Raw genomic sequence first — 16,296 nt, 5'->3', positions numbered from 1 at the left:
TCATTACTTTTAGCTACAAGCCTTTGTGGTGCCACATGAAAAAAGAATAGATAACAGTAAAATGAGATCTTAAAAATAAGATAACAGCATTCGTTTCTGAGCCTTAAGATAACATTAATTTGTGAACAAATGACAACTTAGAATCATAGAGAGTTAGCATGAAGAATTTAAAGAGTTATTTAACCCAAATTCCTTCCTTTAACATATAATGAAACTGAGTCTCAGAATTGAAATGATTTGTCCAGGCTCATACTATCTGCTTCTGGGTGAACTGGAACTAGAACTCAAATCTCTTTATTCCCATTCCAATGATCTTGCCATAGTGTAGTTAAAAGTATTATTCAATTATATGAACTGTTTAGAAGATTTGCTTGAGAATTAATTTCCTGATATAAACAGAACCATAAACTGTGGAAGAATGTTTTTCAGGGAAGAAGAATTCTAACAGTTCTTCTTGGGTGAACAAGATTGTTTGAATAATAAAACAAATAATTTTATATAGTGTTTTGTGGTTAGCAAACAGTAGTTTACTACAGAGGAAGCACCTCTGGAGAGCTAATTGTTAAATTTTTGGAATGAGCATTTACATTGCAGAAATTGGTGAACATTACAGATCAGGGCTTGATTTATTATGATCTAGACTTTTAAAAAGTGAAAAGGAAAATGTTAATGTTGATTAAACTTAAAATGTATCCTATATACATTCCTTACTGGAATATATACATCTATATATAGTGATATATATATATATACTATATACATCCCTGAAACTGGGTTTTTTTTTTCTTTTATAAATTATTTTATTTTATAGCTTTTTATTTTTCAAAACATATGCAAGGATAATTTTTCAACATTAACCCTTGCAAAATCTTGTGTACCAGTTTCTCCCTTTCCCCATGGCAAGTAGCCCAATATATATTAAACATGGTAGAAATGTATATTAAATCCAATAAATGCATACATATTTATAAAATTATCTTGCTGCACAAGAAAACTCAAATTGAACCAGAAAAAATGAGAAAGATAATAAAATGCAAGCAAACAACACCAAAAAAGAGTGAAAATGCTTTGTTGTGAACCCCATTCACTTCCCACAGTCCTCTCTCTGGGTATAAATGGCTCTCTTCATCACAAGATCATTGGAACTGGTCTGAATCATCTCATTCATCTCATGGTCGAAGAGAGCCATTTCCTTTTTTTTTTTTTTTTAACAAAATTATCCCTTGTACTCGTTTCTGTTCAGATTTTTTTCCCCTCCCTCCCTCCACCTCCTCCCCTAGATGGCAAGCAGTCCTTTATATGTTGGATATGTTGCAGTATATCCTAGATACAATATATGTTTGCAGAACCGAACAGTTCTCTTGTTGCATAGGGAGAATTGGATTCAGAAGGTATAAATAACCCGGGAAGAAAAACAAAAATGCAGATAGGTCACATTCGTTTCCCAGTGTTCTTTCTTTGGGTGTAGCTGCTTTTGTCCGTCATTTATCAATTGAAACTCAGGTCTCTTTGTCAAAGAAATCCACTTCCATCAAAATATGTCCTCATACAATATCGTTGTTGAAGTGTATAATGATCTCCTGGTTCTGCTCATTTCACTTAGCATCAGTTCATGTAAGTCTCGCCAGTCCTCTCTGTATTCATCCTGTTGGTCATTTCTTACAGAACAATAATATTCCATAACATTCATATACCACAATTTACCCAGCCATTCTCCAATTGATGGGCATCCATTCATTTTCCAGTTTCTAGCCACTACAAATAGGGCTGCTACAAACATTTTGGCACATACAGGTCCCTTTCCCTTCTTTAGTATTTCTTTGGGATATAAGCCCAATAGAAACACTGCTGGATCAAAGGGTATGCACAATTTGATAATTTTTTGGGCATAATTCCAGATTGCTCTCCAGAATGGTTGGATTCGTTCACAACTCCACCAACAATGCATTAGTGTCCCAGTTTTCCCGCATCCCCTCCAGCATTCATCATTATTTTTTCCTGTCATCTTAGCCAATCTGACAGGTGTGTAGTGGTATCTCAGAGTTGTCTTAATTTGCATTTTTCTGATCAATAATGATTTGGAACACTTTCATATGAGTGGTAATAGTTTCAATTTCATCCTCTGAAAATTGTCTGTTCATATCCTTTGACTGAAACTGGTTTTAAACATTTATCAGGACAACCCTGCTTCCAAAGCACTTTCTTCATAACCCTAAATGATAGCTAATACAGGTAAGGATTATTTTTTACAGATAAGGAAACTAAGACAGAGAGCTAAAGTGAGGCAGTGTTAAGTGTTATAGCTGGGATTCTAATGCAAGCCTCCTGAATTCAAATCTAGTAAGTTATTTATTAGTACATGTAGACAAAAGAAAATGTGCAGTATGCATTGTGATGGGAACTGAAAATATTTAGCCTAAAGAAAAGATTCAGGAGTGACATAATAGCTGGCTTCAAGTAATTGAAGAATTATGTGAAAGCAGATTAGTTCTATTTGACTTTTAAAGGAATATAAACTGCAGGAAAGTTTCAGTTTAACATATGAGAAAAACTGTAAGAAGCAGTTAAGTCGTGCAGTGCTTAGAGCATGGGACTTGCCTCAGAAACAACTGTATCTTACCTCACATACTTACTGGCTGTGTGACTGAACAAATTACTTATTGTGCCTTAGTTTCTTCATCTGTAAAAGGGGGTGATGATAGTATCTATATCACAGAGTTGTAAGGCTTAAATGAATTAAACATATTTAACTTGGAGTGCTAGCTCCAAGACAGAGAGCTAAAGTGAGGCAGTGTTAAGTGTTATAGCTGGGATTCTACAATATTATCTACAATAATAATAATAATTGTTATTGCTACAAACTACTCCCTCCCTCTTGGTGTTTTACCCCTTCTCAGTCTCATTTGCTAAGAAACCATCTGTGTTCTTCCCCTTAATCACGGGTATCATTCTGGGCTCACAGGTCCAGAACCTCTCTACTCCTTGGTGTACTCAGCGATCTCATCCATTCCCATGGGCTTAACTATTATCTCCAAGCAGATATCTGACTCTCATATCTCTGTATATAGCCCTTACCAGTGTACTGAGCTCCAGTCTCATGTTACCAAATGCCTGCAGACATCACCTAGGCATCCCAGTTATACTTTGAAATCAACAAGTTGAAAACAGAACACAACCCAGCCCCAAACTGTCTTATTTCTGTTGAGGACTCCATTTCTTTCAGCCCTAGTACCATTATTCAGCTCTTTATACCCCAGCTCGGGTTTGTTACTGTCTTGTTCATTCTGCCTCCACATAATCTCAGTGTCTCATCTATTTCCCTTCCACTCACATCGCCGCCACCCTTTGTTGAGAACTTCATCATCTCTCATTTCATCTATTGAAACAGTCTCATAATTAATCTTTGTGCTTTCAAAGAGCAGCCAGTGACACAGTGAAGTAGCTAGCGGAAGGGCAGATAGAGCCCTGGGGCTGGAGTCAGAAAAATCTGATCTTTAACTGTAAAATAGGTCGAATAATAGCACCAACCTGACAGAAATGTTTTCAGGATCAAATGGGATTCTATTTGTAAATAGGGATGAGCACAGAGCCTGACACATAGGTTCTACTCCTCTTTTCCAAAAGTCCTATGCTCATTTCTCTTTTTTTTTTATTTTAATTTTAATTTTTTAAAATTTTTATTTAATAATTACTTTATATTGACAGAATCCATGCCAGGGTAATTTTTTTTTACAACATTATCCCTTGCACTCGTTTCTGTTCCGATTTTTCCCCTCCCTCCCTCCACCCCCTCCCCTAGATGGCAAGCAGTCCTATATATGTTAGATATGTTGCAGTATATCCTAGATACAATATATGTGTGCAGAACCGAACAGTTCTCTTGTTGCACAGGGAGAATTGGATTCAGAAGGTAAAAATAACCCGGGAAGAAAAACAAAAGTGCAGATAGTTCACATTCGTTTCCCAGTGTTCTTTCTTTGGGCGTAGCTGCTTCTGTCCGTCATTTATCAATCTATGTTCATTTCTCAATCCATTCCTCACAGCTTCCAAATTAATGTCAAACACAGGCTTGCTGACCATGTCACTATTGCTCAAGAAGCTTCAGTGACTGCTGCTTGACTCCAGAATATAATTCCAAACTCCTCCGTTTAGCATTCAAAGTCCTCCAGAATCTGGCTTCAGCCTTCCATGCACTTTTCATTTCAAACTGACTTAGTTTTACTGTTCTCCTGTTGTTTTACTTCTAGCTACCCTGCCTTTGCACAAATTGTTTCAACTGTGCCTTAACATGAATCCTTTTCTCAATTTCTAATCCCCTTTGCCCTCTTAGTGGTGCCTATGGACCCCTATTTAAAATGAGGCTTTTAAATATATAAAACCTGAAGAATTTGTAACATAAAATACATAGAAACCAAAGTGTAGTTGAACACAAAGATGTCATTTTCCCCTTTTCAAATGTATGGACTCCCTGAAATTAGTCTGGCCTCAAGGATAAGAATCCTCCTATCGTTAATATTTTTTATCTTTAAATTACCAGATAATTTACCTATCTGGGCCCATGCTGTACTCTAGTTCACTAAGCCTCCAGCCCAGTATGATGAACTGCGTTTCACATTCATTCAGTTAGCAGCGTCAAACTAAAGAAAGTGATTACCTGATATATACATATATAATGTTTATTACATGTATTCTGTTCCCCACCCCCACTTTTGAATCTCCGATCTTTTTAATCTTTTTTGACATGCTTTTTTGGGGGGCTGGGGGGGGGAATTCTTTGGGACAAACTGGGTTAGGTATATTTTCAGTTACTTATGAGGAACAAATGCATAAGCGAAGGACATCAGTAGCTTTCTTCTCCACCTGCTAATTCGCCGCGGCAGCCCGGAGCGAAAGCAATTGGAGAGAAATAACGCAGTTTTCTCGCCAGCCTTCCCAGAAACAATTCTCTGCTCCTAGTGCAGCTCGTTCGGCCGTCAGAACCATAGAGATCTACCTCCCCCGCTTCTTACTGCCCTTTCCCCACCCCCCCACCCGCCTTCTTCTAGCGGGCTGGAGCGGAAGGATTCAGTCGACCCCTTTAGTCATCCCACAATGCCTCTCGCCCCACGCGCGCGACCGAGAGAGAAGGTGGTGCTGCTGCACGCGCGCGCGCCTGTGTGTACCTCCTGGAAGTACGCATGCGCCCAGGCCCAAGCTGGGCCCTAGCAACCGCCGCAGTGACAGTAGCAACGGAGCGTAATGGTGAGTATCCTCCAGGGTTTGGGGAGGCTAACTTGGGGTTGGGGGATCGGGGGGCGGAGGCGGAGAAGTGTTGGTGAGAAGCGTAGAGGATCATTACTCGGAAGAGGGAGTTCGAGACGAAGGGGAGGGCAGGGTCTGTTGGGGGGGAGAGGGGCCTGGGGCGGATGGCTGCGGCTTGGGCTGGGGGCTGTGGGAGCGCAAGGAGGAGTTGGGGGATAGAAGCGGGATGAAGTGAAGGAGAGGTGGGGGAGAAGAAGGGGAAGGGAGCCTTTTGCACTGAAGGAATTCTTTTCCCCAGAGAGATGGGAGGGATCCGACTGTGATTGGCGCAACAGTGAATGTACACTTGTTATCTCTAATTAACGGTGAGAATCATCAGTGGGCGGTAATGCTACAAACCCGACTCTCTGGTAGGTTTGCTAAGCCGCCTGCATCTGTCTCAGCTGCTGTGCGGAGCCCTGATTTGCCTAGTAACAGGGCACTGACTGTCTAAAGGTAAATGAAGAGCTCCTGCGAGCCATTCTGTTTATTTACAGCCTTGCAAACTCACACCAGTTTCTCGAAAGAGAATAGGTATTGATTGGTTGGCAGATTGTTCTAGCCAAAGAGAAAATTTAGGACAGGAAGTGATCATCCTTCGGGACAGTTGTTTATAAGTAGGTATGATTAGTTGTTCTCTTCTGGAAATTTCAGTGCTCGAATAGACAGCAATTATGTCAAGGGATGGATGGGTAGGAATGGCAAGGTAGCCCACAACAAGAAGAGTGATTACCATTCTTTCCGTAAATGAGCCTTCCTCCCTGTTCCTGTTGCATTTGTGTGGTCAGAGCTAAAAAGAGCTTAACAGGTTCTGGACTTTAGTTCTAAATTTTAGCCAAAAAATTTTTTTTATCTGGCCTTAAACAGTTCCTCGGGTGTGAGTCATGAAAGTTAATTAACAGGTTCAAGTAATGCCTTTTGAACTAGACTCAGAGGGGAATCAGTGACTTCATACTACTTCTCTGTTGACTGAACAGAGAATCCAGTAAAATTTTAGGTAGTCTGAAACCCCTGGAGGTGCAAGGTGTGTGTGCAGGAAGCAAAACCGAAGACAACAATCAGTAAAACCAGAAAATGAATAGTGGAGCTATTTGGCTTTGTGGATAGAGTACTGGCTGGGTCACTCCCGAAGCCTGGATTCTCGTGCCTTGTTGTGACCCTGGGAAATCATTTAAACTCTCATTGCCTCCGGACAACTCTCCAAGGCTGTAAGTTAGGGAGAAAATAAATGTTAACCTATGTTGGTTGAGGGAGTTTCAGGTGTGCTGGTAAATGTTCTAGCTTCCCCTCCTCTAAAAAATTATACTTGCATTAACGTTTTTTTCATCACTTTATTCAGTTTAGACAATCAATGAAAGATTAAATCACCCCCTAATTTGTAATTTGCTTATTTCCAAGGTATGAATACTGGCAGGAAAAATTTAACAATCTTCTCAGCAATTAAATCCACCTTTAACACATCTCTGTCACTGAAAATTTAACATTTGGCTCTAAGAAGCTGGAGATGACTTGGGCACACCCAGGCAGCTGAGGGGTCCAGTGGATTAAATGCCCTGGAGTCCGCAGGTTCTAAATTCAGTATGAACTCAGGCAGGTATTAGCTGTGTATCCCTTGGGCAAGTCTCTTAACCCTGTTTGTCTCAGTTTCCTTATCTGTAAAATGAGCTGGAGAAGGAAATGGCAAACTTCTGCAGTAATTTTTGCCAAGAATACCCCAAATGAGGTCACAAAGTGTAGGATAAAATTTAAACAACAACCAGCACATTCAGGTACTGATGAAATCCCCCAGAATCCCAAATCCAATCCCATTTCATCCATGCAACCTCCTGGTTGGAGATGTTAAAAATGTATGAATTTTAAGTTTGTGGGGAAAGTACCAATAATGCCGGACATCTTTTTGTTGTTTGTTGTCATTCATTCTAATTTTTCTCCTTAAAGTGTAAGTGAAACGTTATTCACAGAAGTTATTCACAGCTTTTTTTGGGGGGGGAGGCAATTTATTAAATTATTAAAATAACTAAAATTCTTAGCTATCATTTTTGAAGGTAATGCTAATCTCATACACAGTTAGAATGATATATATTTTGACTTAAAAATGAAACAAAGTTTAACATGCATTCAGCAAATGTTGTTTGACCAATTAATGTATAAGGTATTAGAAAAATGTGTGGCAAAATTATGAATTGTTTGATGAAATAATCTTATATGTAAAAACTAATTAGAGAAACTTTATTCAAGACTTTTTAAACAACATCAATATTGAGGTTAATTTACCTAAATAAAATTTTGACTTGCTTTAAGTATAAAATTATCTAGTTTTAACTTGAAAGGCAAAACTTGCATGTACTTAAGTTCAAATGTGAAAGTTAATTTAGCATTTGTACACAATATTGATTGAATTAAACTAAAGTATATATCTTAGTAATAGTGACATGACTTATGGGACTTCTAAGTCAAATTTGAACTAATAAGAGCTTCAAGTTAATTTCAGTTTCCTCTATCCTTTCTGACATCCAACTCCACTTTTCAAGCATAAGAAGATTTTAGAGTTGAAGGAAACTTTAGATATCATCTAGTTACTCTTCTCATTTTATAGATTTACATAATATATGCCAGATAATATATGTGAGATGCAAAAACAGTTCCTGTCCTCAAGCAGCTTAGATTCTATAAGGGGATACAGTGTGTACATACATAGTATATACAGAATAAATGCAAAGTAAATGGTACCTTGTTTTATATCTCTCTGATGAGCTCATAATGATTATGATTCTTAGCTATATGCCCTATTTCCATACCAAACTATAAGCTAAACTAAATACAAAGTAGACATTTTATAAATATTGAATTAAAATCTGGTCTAGAAAGTTTTTTTTTCATCTAAGGCAGCCAACATTTAAGTTATGGAGGAATTACTGATCTGTACCAATGAAGGCATTTCCTACACCAATGAAATAATGGAAAATATTTGCCCCCCTCACAAAGTATAGATCAGTGCAATTTAACAGACATTTATTAAGTGCTCATAATTTATAAAGCTCACTGCTTAGAGGGAGGTTTTCAGCAAGTGGGACCTGCCTTTGGCCCTTTAGTGTTTTAACATTTTTATCAATGACTTGGATAGAGACATAGATGGCATACTTAACATTTGCACATGTAACAGTGGGAGGGTTAGCTAACAAGGGAAAGATAGGCACCTCAGGGCCAATGACATATCCGAAGACTAGAATACTGGGTTGAATCTAATAAGATGAAATGTAACGGGGATAAATGGCAAACCATGTACTTGAGCTCAAAAATCAAACTGTACAAGTAGAGGATAAGGGAAGTATGCCTAGCAACAGTTTGTATGGAAATTTCTGAAAATCTAAGTGTACCACACACTGGGTATCAGTCAACACTGTAAAAACGAGTTCACTCTTAGGGCTACTTTAAAAGAGGAATAGTGTTTGGACCAGGGAAGATGATAGTCCCATTGTACGTTGCCCTGCTCTAACAAAAAGAGTTTTGTGTTTAGTTCTGGGTACCACATTTTAGGAAGGACATTTGATAATCTGTATCTGGAAGAGGCCCCCAGAAGGGTGAAGAAGGAGGTATTTAGCCTCGACATGATGGCTGCCTTCAAATGTTTTAAGCATTGTTGCGTAGAAAATAGATTAGACTTATTCTCTTTGGCCCAAGAGAGCTGCACTAGGAACAAGAAGAGAACATTGAAAAATTTCAGCTCGGGATAAACACAAAAAAAATTGTTTTCTTAAAATTAGAGCTAAATTAGCTCCTAAAATTAGTCTAAAAGTAGGTTGGAGGTCTTCCGTTATAAAGTTGATAACTATTTGTTGGGTATATCATAAAGGGAATTTCTGTTCAGTTGAATTAGATGACTTCTCAAATCCCTTATGACTCAGTTTCTATGCTATAATATTACATAAAATTAGCTTTATCACACTCAAGTACATACTACTTGTATATGATGAACTGATATTTATGATAAGGTTCTAGGCTACTGTTGATTTAGGATCCTTTGATATAAACTATATAATTATCTCCTCTTGACTTTGGGAAAGGTCAGTTCATATATAATGAATTACTTAAATGAAAAGAATGATTTTAAATATGACTTAAAAACTATGGAAGTGTGGATGGGTGCTACATAGAAAAATCATTCATTTAGTATTTGTAGATAGATTAATCACATATCCAAATAATGATTCAAAGCATTCATTCAATTAAAAGCATTATATACTCATATTGTGGTGTGAAATGTTTTAAAATTACATCTTCTGTCTGGCTTAATTTTCTTTGTTTTACTTCAGGAAACAGAATAGAGGGAGTTTAAAATTTGGAGCTCCTTTATTTAAAAACTGGGACAGTAAAGTAGTACAGTAGATAGTGTGCTGGGCTTGCAATCAAGAAATCTCTTTTTTCCTGAGTTCAGATCTGGCTTCAAGACACTTACTAGCTGTGTGACCCTAGGCAAGTTTGCCTTAATTCCTCATCTATAAAAATGAGCTGAAAAAGGAAATTGCAAACCACTCTGGAATTATGCCAAAAACAAACAAACAAACAAACAACAACAACAACAACAAAAAAAAAAAAACCCAAAGTCACCATGGTTGAAAACAACTGAACAGCCATTTAAAAACATTTCATTTTTTTAAATCAGTGGGTATCCACCATTTTTTAAAGATTAAGAAGCCTAACTAAATAGCTGAATTTGCATTTTTAGAATTTGTTCTTAAAACAAATTTCAATAAGTAGTATATAAATCTGTACTTGCTCTGCCATAAATTTTTTATACATATGGTGTTCAACACTTATGGCCCTGAATTCCTGACCATTTTTTTTTCAGCATCCTTAAGTGAAGCACCTTGATATCTCTTCAGAAAATGTAAATAGCTCACTATCAATGTGTAGTACTGAAAATAAATTAATATTTTTAATGGGATTAAAAAGTTGATTTAAAAAAAAAGTTATCGCAAATTAGCTTAGACAAAATGAAACAAATAAAAGCATCTTTAATTTTTTTTTCTTTTTTAGGCAAAAGCAACAACAATTAAAGAAGCCTTAGCCAGATGGGTAAGTATATGAGCTCTTTTAAAAATTATATAAAATATACTTTTTGACTACTAGAAATTTGGAACTTATAAACTAACCTTTAAGAATGTAATTATTTGGTCAGTGTAATTATGTGTGATTAATAATCTTTCAATAAGCTTCCATTCAGCTAGAAAAAAAAACATTTACACTCAGTGTCTCTATTTTTTCATTCCCTATTCACATTTCAGTTCCTAATATCTAGTTTCCACTCCTTTTCAATTGATATTATTCTCTACCAGTGATCTATTTGTCAAATCCATTGAATTTTTCTTTTACTTTATCCTTCCTGACCTTTCTGTAGCTTTTCACACTGATGATGACTACATCTTCTGTATATGTTCTCCTTTTTGTTTTTGTGACATATTTGCTTGTTAACTTTTTTTAGGTCATCATCTCTCACCATTTGCTTGCTCTTAGTGAAGTTATTAAGTCCCATAGTTCCAGTCATTTCTAAGTAGGTGACTTCCAGATCTGCTTATCCAGCCTTATCCATCCACCAGCCTCTAGTCTCACATTACCAACTGCTTGATGGACATATGTGTGTACCTAGATGGTCCATCAGCACCTCAGACTCAACACATTCAAAACAGAATTTATTATCATTACCTTATAAACTATATTTCTCCCTAACTTCTTTATTTCTGCTAAGGGTTCTTCCAGTCATCCAGGTTCACAATTTTGGGGTCATTTCTTTACTTCCTCTTTACTCTTTACTTCACTGTTTACTTCCTTCTCCTTCACCCTTTCATTTATTCACTAGCCGATTCTTATTAGTTCTGTCTTCACATCAACTCTTACTACTCTTGTAATCAGTGTTTTTCCAGAATTGTAGGTCCTGACAGAAGACAGATTACATTGGATTAAATAATAAAATATTTCAATTCTTGTTTACTTTCTAAAGCTCCTTACTAGTTTTACTAATTTATTTAATTTTTTTTTATTCATTTCTTTCTGGTTGTTATTCAGGGAAAACTTTGCATTATTTGCATTATAAGGTTCTGATTTGTTATAATACCAGTATATAAGTTGTAATATTTCCCGTATCTACCTCCAGAGGTTTTAGTAAAGGAAGGACTTGGGAATACTTTGTGATTTAAATTGTACTTCTAGACAAGATGGCTGCCTAAACAGTGGTGGGAAACTCAGTTCCCATATTCCTATTCCAGCAAAAATTTTAAATAACATCAAATTGAATAATAATTAAGAAATTAGGAAGTGATTTCTTTCAACTCATAATTGCACAAATATCAGCTACAAATCAAGAGGTCCCCATAGGAAAGGGGCCCCACTAGAAAAGCTGTGCCTTTATATGGGCAAACAAGTCAGTAGCTTCCCACCATACCTGAGATCAGCCAGAGACATATGAAGTCTACATGGCTCAATATCTGGAAGGGACTAGAATGGAGGACTCTCCTGAGAAAGCCTCATGTGGTTAGAATGCTATAGTGTAGACCTGGAAAGTGACCCTGAGTAGCAGTGAACAAGGTGAGGAGCCTCCAGTTCAAGCAGGACTCAGACTGGGACACCCTGGATTAAAGGTCAGCATAGAAACCCAATTCAAGACCAGGTAGGACCAACCACCTTCCTAAAAAAGCATATGGGAAGCAGACCCTTAAACTGTTACTAAGTCCTGATTGAGGATTTAAAACTGGAAAAGAGATTATATACTACTATAAAAGGATTATAATAAATTCCAAGATAATTTTAAATCTAGCCTAGTTGGAGATACTTGGCATTAACCTTAAGCAAAGACTCAAAGGAAAAAAATGAATTCTCCATAAGAACGATGTTATTTCCTAGAAGGAATGAAGCAGGAGATAAAAATGAAATTAAAAACCTGGAACAAAGAATTAAAAGGAGAATAAGTAGTTTAAAAGTGGTAAATCTTACCCAAGAAATGAAATCCCTTAAGATTATAATAGATCAAACAGAAATCACTGACTCTTTGAGGCAACAAGAAATATCTGTACCAAATTAAAAATTTTTGAAAAAATTGTAGAGTTAATATTTTTGATACTGAAAGCAACTCACCTGGGATACAAAGGGAATTTAGTGATCACTGGACTCTCTGAAAACTATGATAAAAAAGTATGAATTCTATATTTAATTTAAAAAATTACATAGTATATATGTTTTAGCAATAGTGATTTAAACATACAAATCATATCCATTCTGTGCTCTTAGCACATTTAAAATAATTAATACTCTGTCTTCATTCCCAATAACAGTAGTATCTAACAACCCTACCCCATTAAAGCAGTGTTCTGAAGTACAATTTTTAGGGGACAAAATGAAGCAGTATGTTTTCACCATTCCTCTTTGGTAGTGTGGTTCAATGTCTGAGTTTTAATTAAGAGTAGTATCACTGTACAACAATAAATTATATTGAAATAACTGGCATATCATGGCATGATTATCCTTTGTTATTGTTTTTTTTTTTTATCTACTGCTTCTACTACCCCTCTCCCCAAAATTGAGCATGTGAAGAAGAAGAAAATAAAGCCTTCAACACATAGTTCATAATATGGTAAAAACATTCCTCTATTGGCCATGTCTAAAAATGAATGTTTATTTTTGCATTTTAATTTTATTACTTCCGTTAGGTAAATGGTACACTTTGTCTTTGTTCTTCTGAATTACTAGTTTGTCATTTTATTAATAGAGTTCTAAAGTCTTTCAGAATAGTTTTTCTTTATAATGATGGTATCATCAAATAAATTGCTCTCTTTAAATTTTGTTTCATAATTCCTTTTGGCACAGTATTCCATTACATTCATACACCATGATTTGTTTAGCCATTCTCCAATATGAGATTGCTCCTTTAGTTTCCAATTTTTGATTACCATGAAAAGTGATGTTATAAATATTTTTAAATTTTTTTTGTGTGTTTTCTTTGGTGGGGGGGTGGGGCTGAGGCAATTGGGGTTAAGTGACTTGCCTAGGGTAACAGAGATAAGTGTCTGAAGCTGGATTCTGAGTTTAGGACCAGTTCTCTATCCACTGAGTCATCTAGCTGCCCCAATTTTTTGTGTGTGTGTGTGTGTGTGTTTTAAAACTAGTAGTCTTATAGCTGGATCAAAAGGTTTTGCACAGTTTAGTAATTTGTTGGTATATAGTGCCAAATTGCTTTCTAGAATGATAAGTTCTATCAACAATACACTAGTACTATACCTATTTTCCTACAACCCATCTGATTTTGTCATTTTCTTTTATTGTCCCTGCCAGTTCACAAGTTTGAGATGGAAACTCAAAGTAACTTTAATTTGCATTTTTCTAATTACTTTGATTTAGAATATTTTTATATCACTGTTGGTAGCTTGTATTTATTCCTTTGAAAATCGTCCATTCATATAATTTGACCATTTACCAATTGAGAGGTAGCTCTTAGTCTTATAAATATGAATCTGTTTTTTATATGCCTTGGATAGTAAACCTTTAACAAAAATAAATGTTGCAAAAATTGTTTCCAGTTACTTCCCTCCTTAATTTTCATTACATTAGATTTATGTCTATAAAAGCTTTTTATATAATCAAAATTGTCCATTTTATCCTATGTGAACTTCTCTGTCATCAGAAACTGTATTTTAATAGATCTATAAAAATAATAATTCTATCTAAATTAATCTACTTAGTGCCATACCAATCAAACTTCCAAAAATTTGCTTTTTAGAGATTTAAAAAAATGATAAAATTAATTTGGAAGAATAAAATATAAAGAATATCACAGAAATTAATGGAAAAAATGCAAAGGAAGTTAGTCTAACCATATCAGAGCTAAAACTCTATTATAAAGTGGCAGTCATCAAAATGATTTTGTACTAGCTAAGAAATAAGAGTAGTAGATCAATGGAATAGGATAGTATACAGATGATACGCAATGATTATAGTAATCTAGTGTTTGGTAAACCCAGAGACTCTAGTGTCTGGAATAAAAATTCACCATTTGACAAAAATTACTGGGAAAATTGGAGAATAGTATGACCAACATCTAGCATCCTGTATTAAGATAAGGAAGAAATAAGTTCCTGATTTAGGCATAAAGGATCATACAATAAGCAAATTAGAGTAAGGGATAATCTACCTGTCAGATTTACGGAGAAGGGAGGAATTTATGCCCAAAGAAAAATTAGACAACATTATGAAATACAAAATGGATAATTTTGATTATATTGAATTAAAAAGTTTTTGCATAAACAAATTTTTACAGCCAATATTTCTGATAAAGGCCTCATTTATAAAATATATGGAGAACTGACTCAGATTTATAAGAATACAAATCAGTCCTCAATTGATAAATGATCAAAGGATATAAACAATTTTCAGATAAAGAAATTAAAGGCATTTCTAGTCATGTGAAAAAATGCTCTAAATCATGATTAATTAGAGGTAACATTTCATACCTCTCAGATTAGCTAAGATAACAGGAAAATAAAATGGTGAACATTGAAGGGGATGTGGGGGAAACTGGGACACTAATGCATTGTTGGTGGAGCTGTGAAGTGATCCAACCATTCTGGAGAACAATTTGGAACTATACCCACAGGGCTATAGAACTGGGCATACCCTTTGATCTAGCAATGTTTCAATTGCTACAATTACATTACTACTGGCCTATATTCCAAAGAGATCATAAAAAAGGAGAAAGGGTCCAAAAATGTTTGTAGCTGCTCTTTTTTTATAGTAGCAAGGAATTGGAAACTGAGTGGATGCCCATCAGTTGGGGGGAATAGCTAAATAAGTTATGTAATGGAATATTATTGTTCTATAAGAAATGATTAGCAGGCTGATTTCAGAAAAGTCTGGAAAGACTTACATGAACTGATGCTGAGTGAAGTGAGCAGAACCAAGAGAACATTGTACACAATGACAAGAAGACTATGTGATGATCAACTGTAATGGACTGAGGGCTTTTCATCAGTGAAGTGATTCAAGGTAGTTCCAATAGAGTTGGACTGGAAAATGATATCCACACCCAGAGAGAAAACATGGAAACTGAATGTGAATTGAAACATTGTATTTTTACCTTTTTAAGTTTTTGTTTTTTGTTTTTGTTTTTGGTTTGTTTGTTTTTTCTTTGTTGTGGTTTTTTTTTTTTTTTTTGGTCTGATTTTTTTTGCACATGACAAATATGTGTATAATTAAGAAAATTTATGGTGTGGATTCGCATCTACAATAAGATACACTTAAGAAAAAGATAAATGTTTTGTTGATTTATAGAAAAGGCAAATGTACAGGCAATTTGCAGCAACAGCAACAATAGCTAATAAGCTCCAATATTAATATAATTAGAGCAATACTAATTGAATGTAAAAAATAGTAGAAAATATCACCAATTTGGGGGGGAAGCACCAATTCCCTAGTTTCTCAGCTGGGGGATCCAGGGTTCCAGCTCTCAGGGTCCCAAGTGGAAAAGTGCCAGATAGAAAATCTCCATGGGTGAGATTTCAAAGCTAGTAATTTATTTTAATATTAGTTGGAACAAAAAAGGCACTGTGACCAGGGTTTGTGTTATGATTCCTCATTGGATCTGGCCTAGATCCAAGTGATACATGGCTCCTTTAAAAGTCAACATGTTTTACAGGAACTTGTTTGAGTTTCTGCAAAACGTTTGAGGGGAGCAACAGGGAGCAATGGAGAAGTCATCCAACCTCCCACTTCACAATCTTCTGGCTTACAGTTTGCTTCCTTGTCGCAGAATTTAATCGGATTAGTGTTCAAATATGTTTCTTTAGAGGGGCATATGCTTTCTTAAGGCATGGGAGTCACCCAGAAGATATGACAGCTTATGTGCTAGGCCTAGACAGAGAAGTGGAAGAACTTTTAATCCATATTAACCATTCAATATGAAAATATTTTTTAAAGGATTGCACTAAAAAATTAGGTCCTAAATAAAAACTCTCTTTATGTGTTAGAACCTGA

General features: G+C 35.7%; 1 protein-coding gene across 3 annotated transcripts in view; it reads left to right on the top strand.

The window, feature by feature from the left end:
* The first annotated feature begins 5,126 nt into the window (after positions 1–5,126).
* Positions 5,127–16,296, top strand: part of DNAL1 (dynein axonemal light chain 1) — a 49,180-nt gene continuing 38,010 nt past the window's right edge. The window contains exons 1-2 of one of the 3 annotated variants that reach the window (XM_051977632.1): positions 5,127–5,241; positions 10,318–10,356. In XM_051977632.1, coding sequence (XP_051833592.1) covers positions 5,239–5,241; positions 10,318–10,356 — 42 coding nt within the window. In that variant the 5' untranslated portion in view covers positions 5,127–5,238. The remainder of the gene's footprint in view (positions 5,242–10,317; positions 10,357–16,296) is intronic. The other 2 variants (XM_051977634.1, XM_051977633.1) reach the window with 2 other exon arrangements.

This window comes from Antechinus flavipes, chromosome 2 (assembly GCF_016432865.1).
Source record: "Antechinus flavipes isolate AdamAnt ecotype Samford, QLD, Australia chromosome 2, AdamAnt_v2, whole genome shotgun sequence".
Lineage (NCBI taxonomy): Eukaryota > Metazoa > Chordata > Mammalia > Dasyuromorphia > Dasyuridae > Antechinus > Antechinus flavipes.
This window is presented reverse-complemented; position numbering and strand designations above follow the sequence as displayed.